Source organism: Typopeltis vanoorti, chromosome 24 (genome assembly GCF_054136105.1).
Source record: "Typopeltis vanoorti isolate ZY-2024b chromosome 24, IOZ_Tvanoo_1.0, whole genome shotgun sequence".
NCBI classification, from domain to species: domain Eukaryota; kingdom Metazoa; phylum Arthropoda; class Arachnida; order Uropygi; family Thelyphonidae; genus Typopeltis; species Typopeltis vanoorti.
Window position 1 is genome coordinate 71,513,990 of NC_143572.1, and position 6,000 is coordinate 71,519,989.

Sequence of the window (6,000 nt, forward strand, 5' to 3'; positions counted from 1 at the left end):
CTGTATATATCTACTCCCCCCCCCTTAATAAATCTAGTTTCCCTGATTTTGCACATCCACTACATTCAGCAACACTTTTACACGTCTCCTTACACCGTATCCATTCAAATGCAAGCCATCCATTTTATATAGATCCTTTCGCCCATCGAACTCACTCCACATGTCCACAAATTCCACACCACTCGTCATACATAACCCACGCATAAAGTCATTTGCAATTATGGCCCTCCTTTTAAACATTTCACTGTCATACCGCGGCAAAAGACTAATCATCCTAACTCTCTCGCTCTTTTCTTTTACTACCTCAAACAATTCATTCAGGTCCTCTATCATTTCCATTTTATCTCCTTTCAAATCATTCGTACCTGCCACAGCAATCATATCCAAATAGAATATCCAAATATATGATGATACAAAGCTGGTTTATGTGATAAGGAGCATATCTGATAATTGAATTGTATTCTGACTTGAATGGACTGTGATTCTATGGACAGATGCTAATATTTATATGTTTACTGTTTCTAAGTGTAAGGTTATATGTTTTGGACTCAAGAGAGACACTTATTTATTTATGCTTATGGCTACATGAAAACTGGTAAGTGAAAAGTACAATCACAATTTCCAGAAACAGATGATGAAAATCTTAACATATAAAAGTTCATTACATAAAAGGCACAACCTGCTTTCTAAGTCTTTCCTTTTTTTTTTTTAAATATAAAGCAAAAGTAACTTGTCATAATTAAGCCAGGGACAGTTATCGTCCTGCTGCACCAAGTATGACAAGGCTGCATGTTCTCACAACACTTCACATGAGAAAACTTGATCCATTAGAGGAGGGCCATTTCACACTGTATCATCATTTTCTAACATGGGGAGTTCTGCTGATACTATGACGAGGACTATGAGAGCAACTACGAGAATAACATCTTCATGGTGAGACGGGACCGTGATCTTCTGTTTCCTCCATAACCACCACCGCCATCATACCAACTACAGGTCAAGGTCCAGGCGAAAGCCAATTCAAGGCCTCATCCGTCACCTTGTGGATGTCCTGTAGGCCACCACCGTGAAATTGGCACTTTGGGCAGTCGTACACAATATGAGTAATCGTCTGAGCCACGGGAGAACAATCACAATAAGGTGATCTGACAGCCTCCATTTATGTAGAAGATAGCCACATCTGCCCTGACTAGTTCTGATCCTGTTTATGGATGACCAAATCTTCCTGGGAAGATCAAAACCAGGCTGCAGAGCACAGGGATCTTCTACCAGGAAGCTGTTTGTTGGGAGATTGTTGGACCAGTATTCTCTCCATATGTCAGATATTGATGGCAGTGCAGCTGAAGAGAGTTCGTCCATGGACCAGAGAGGCTTTCTAGATTTGAGGCAAAGACTAGGTGGGTTTATGAGAGTCTAGTGTAGGGGGTAGGAGTGGGTTGCTCATTGCTTTATTAAATTCCTTAATCGAGGCTTGTCTTCTCCGTATGTGTTGGTGGAGCAATGTTAGATAGAACAGGCAGCCAGGAGAAAGGGGTGCTTCTCACTGTCCCACTAATTGTGCGCATGGTAGAGTTCAGCTGGGTGTCTATAATGTTAGTGTGTGTACTTCTTTCCCAGACAGGGGCACAATATTCTGCTGCAGAGAGTGCGAAGGCTAGTGCAGATGACCTTAGGACTTCTGCACCACAACCCCAGGTTGTTCCAGCAAGCCTTGTAATGATGTTATTTCAGGTTTTAATTTTATTGGAGAGGTTGATTGAAGAGAGATACTGCAAGCTGCTTATTATTATATCGATGGGAATTGTCTTCAAGTGGTTGATGAAGCCAGAGGTCTGGCAATGATAATGGATAGCGAGTTAGTTTATTTGCCACATTGCTAAGGTAGTTAATTCAGCATGTGGAGAACTTGCAGTGTTGAAGAGAACACTAACTTGTAGGAATAAGAATATTATTCTTAATCTCCAGCTTTGCAAGGCTTTGATTCATTGATAGGCACCCAAGATGATGTATTGCCTGTGGGTTTTAGCATATAAAGACAGGTTGAAGGAATTGTCTGTAAAGTTTGAGAAATAAGAGGAGAGGAGACATGATAAAAAAATATACAAGTTGATAAGGGGATCTAGCTTTTGGTAGATCTTCTTCAGCCCATTTATCCCTTAGGACAGGTAGAGTCCTCTGATTAAAGGTCACGACAAATTAATGCAACAGGCATGTCACTCCTCTGCTGCATCTCAAAAGGGCAAGTATTTATGCCTGTAGATCTCTGTGTTCACAAGGCTAGTTTGCCTGTTCTGAGGGACAAAAAGAGTTTCTATCCTCCACCTCTATATGAGACAGGCCAACTCACAATTTAATTGAAAAGACCTGATAAAGGTTTCTCATATCATAGATGGGATTTGAACCCAGAATTTTCCAACCAAAGGACTCATCTGTTCCAAATGAGCTACAAAGACTCTTTGGATAGATATGAATGGAAATTTTGCATCTCTTGGTATCGGGATGATCCCTGGAAGCTGAATAAGGATGCGGTCAGGAAGCATGTCAGGTCCAGGTTTTTCTTAGTGTCTTGTGCTAAGTGAATGGAATAATCTAGTGAACATTGTGTCTTCAATGAATGTTTTCAAGGAAAAGCACAATAAATATTTAGGTATTGTATGACTTGCAAAGAGCCTTCACCCACTGAGTTCCTCACTTCTTCCTGCCAATACATAATAATCATAATCAAAAGTTTGTGTTTCCTGTTTCCCCATTCAGTTGTCTCCTTAGCTGTCATTGAGATTTGCAAATCTGGTAGTGTAGTGTAGTGCATAGAAGGAAGACATTCTTATGCCATATTATAATTGGGGGATCGCTGTTTGAACACCTGTGCATATTGTAGAAACATCTGAAGGGAGGTTGTTTGAAAGGACACCAATGGAGGTAGGGGGAAGTGAATAAAAAATTATTCTGTTAGCGAGTTAATTTCTTAATGTGCGATAGCTGGTTGCTAAGCATATCTTAACTGATTTGGTGAAAAGTAAATTAATTGTGCTATTTCTGTTAGGCATTGACAATGGAAATTTCTATAGAAAATGCATGCAGTAGTAGATATTGAGCATCTGTGTAAAAGAGAGAGTAGATCAGATCGGTGATAAAGGCATTAGTCTGCTGTGTTCTTCACCAATTCCAAATATATGTAGGAATTCTTTAGTACCTCACCCCCAATGCAAGAACAGTATTCTGTCGTTTGCAGATTTGTTTAGAATTATTAGTTGTTCAAAGGTGAAGAAATGTCTGGAGAGAGAGAAAAAAACAGTTTTTTATACCAAAAAGCAGCACATGTGATGGAAGTTATGTAAAGAAAGGTTGCAAGTTAAGAAATCTCCTCATGTTTGATGTTGGATATTAGTGAAGTTAAGAGATTGAGAAAAAAAAAGTTTTTTTTTTTTTAAGATATTGGACAGAATTCACAGATCTCTAACGAAAATGGATTTAAAAATTAATATTTCAGGGTTACAAGGGTAGATATTATTGAAATGCATTTCAGATTAGAAAGAAGATGGTAAATGGTCAAAATTGTGGATTTTGTTAATATAGAAGAAAGCAATTGAAAATTGAGTTCTGCAATATGTCCTGACATTATTTGCAAAATTTGAGGAGAAACATATAACAGTATTATCAGATACAGCCAGAGAAGAAACTAACAACCCAGTGACAAAAGATAGACTATAAGATGGAAGTTTATTTATATGTCAAACCCAATAAATAGTCTGCAACAGAAAGGTATGTGCTCAGAGACTGAAGTATACATTTCTGCAAGAAATAAAATTTAGGTTTATTGCCTTGAAGGGAAGTGGGAATAGCATAATACTATTTTGAGAAATACATTATGCTGCTGTAGGAATTTTTTTTCCTTTTAAGATATTAGTGTAATTACAAAAAAAAAAAAAGTATATTTTCTGCATAAATCAAACCTTTTCTCTATAAAAAGCAGATTATCATAGACTGCATTTTATGACCAATTAGAATCAGTTAACTTTTTCACAGCATTCATATCACCAGTGAGCAAGTATGTCTCACACCAGACAGAGAAAATTGACTGCCACCTAAAGACTTCCACAAGCATCACTGAACTAATTGTTAAATTTGTGAATTTATTATAGATTATAATCCTAGAATTTTGTTAAGGTTATTCATTTTATTAATGTTGCTCTTACTACAGCAAACACTGTTAGAACAAACTTACTCACTCACCATAATAGACCACCAAGAAGTCCTGACCAAAAATCTCCATAAGCAAAATAGACAAACTCTCCACTATAGCAAACTATTATTCCTCTGCTTCCTACAGGTTTGCTGTAGTGAGAGTTGACTATGGTTACTATTTGTGATTCAGAAGCATACTAATAATAACTTAGATAATTCATTTTAAAGGAAGAAAATTAATCTGAGTTTTTGTTTTTTCAGCCTACAGATTTAAAAAAGCGAATTGAAAGCTTAATTGACAGGGACTACTTAGAACGTGACAAGGACAATCCTAATCAATACCATTATGTTGCATAACAGTTTTAAATTTTTATGCTCTAGATTTAGCAACACGCTGTATATTAAGTGCTTCTGCTGTGTCGCCGTTTGGTGGCAAACCATACGTAGGTCTTGGGTACAGGAAGAGCAACTACCAATAGGTATGAAGCCAATATGTAAATAGCAAATGACTGGAACAGCAATGTACCCATGTCTGCCATCACCACATGTACCACAAGTTGCGGTCTTTTGAGGTGTCGCATCTGCTGTCTCCCAGCAGTATGTTTATATATGCGTCTCGGTGGAGATAGATACCTCCTTCCACCAGGCAGCTAGTGGCAGTGTAGTGACTTTTTTTTTTTTTTTTTTTAAAAAAGCCCAGTGTATAATACATTGGAAACTTATTTACGTTCTTTACTTTCTTTGCAACATCAGCCTGTCACAAGCTGTACACCTAAAGATGTAAAGTACTTAAATAAAATTTGAACTAACATACAGCTGTGATTAATAAAGGTTTTATTGTAACAGAATATCCTCATTGAAGGAAATGAGCAAAGAAGTTTAGTCTGCTATGTTTTCTTAAAATTTGGCATTTAAAACTGGTGAGTATTGAAATTCTGAGAATTTTACGATCATAATTAATTGGACAGTCTTACGTCTCATGGTTGTATAATGAACTGTACGTCGGTTCTAAAAAGAAAGAAAGAATGAAAAGAAAAAGCAGAAATACTAATTTGTTATCAAAAAAATCCATAAAACTTGTTTTATTTTCAAAATAAATGTAAACATCAGAAGTTTATTTTAAGAAATGTTGTATCACATTTGGGCATTGTTCTGTAAAAGTTTTGTTAATTTTAAAAAACATTAAACTTCTCGCTCTAGCTCAAAAATATCATGCACCATTATCATTATGTTAGTCTGTTCTCATCTTCTTGATTATGTAATATGATGGGAGTTTCATTGAAATTTCTGTATTGTACTATTTTATTTTAGTTTTTCTGTTTACCCAAGAAAAGCATGTGTCAACCTAGAAGTATTTTGTTTGTTTCATAGTTTTTAATAGAAAACACTTAAAATCGAATGCACTGTTGCCTCATCAATGCAGACATTTAAATGAAGTTGGCCATTTCATTATATTTCACTGATTATGTTTCATATTAGTTTTACAATTTGTAACAACAAACTGTAAAATTGATTAATTGAAACAGCTATCACATTGCCTTGAAAAAATGTGGTAGATTGTGTTTCTACCTTATAAATGAAACCCTCATAATTCACCTGAGATTAAATTCAGGTTGCCACATTCACAGTTGTTTTGTCCAACTCCCAAGAAATAAGTTGGGAGTTGAACAAAATTATATTGAAAAATAGTAGTTGAAGGATTAAAATAAAAAATATAAAAAAAAGTTTTATAAAGAAAATCTTTTGAATTAAGTACTTAGTGTCCAAATCAAAATTGGTTACATTATAAAAGTCTCCATAATATGTATTTATCCT

General features: G+C 35.9%; 1 protein-coding gene across 2 annotated transcripts in view; it reads left to right on the plus strand.

Moving 5' to 3' along the window:
* The window catches only part of Cul4 (cullin 4), a 276,936-nt gene extending 271,400 nt beyond the window's left edge, over positions 1 to 5,536 (plus strand). For both annotated transcript variants that reach the window (XM_090414048.1, XM_090414051.1), the window contains one exon: positions 4,447 to 5,536. In XM_090414048.1, coding sequence (XP_090270174.1) covers positions 4,447 to 4,542 — 96 coding nt within the window. In that variant the 3' untranslated portion in view covers positions 4,543 to 5,536. The remainder of the gene's footprint in view (positions 1 to 4,446) is intronic.
* The last annotated feature ends 464 nt before the right edge of the window (positions 5,537 to 6,000 follow it).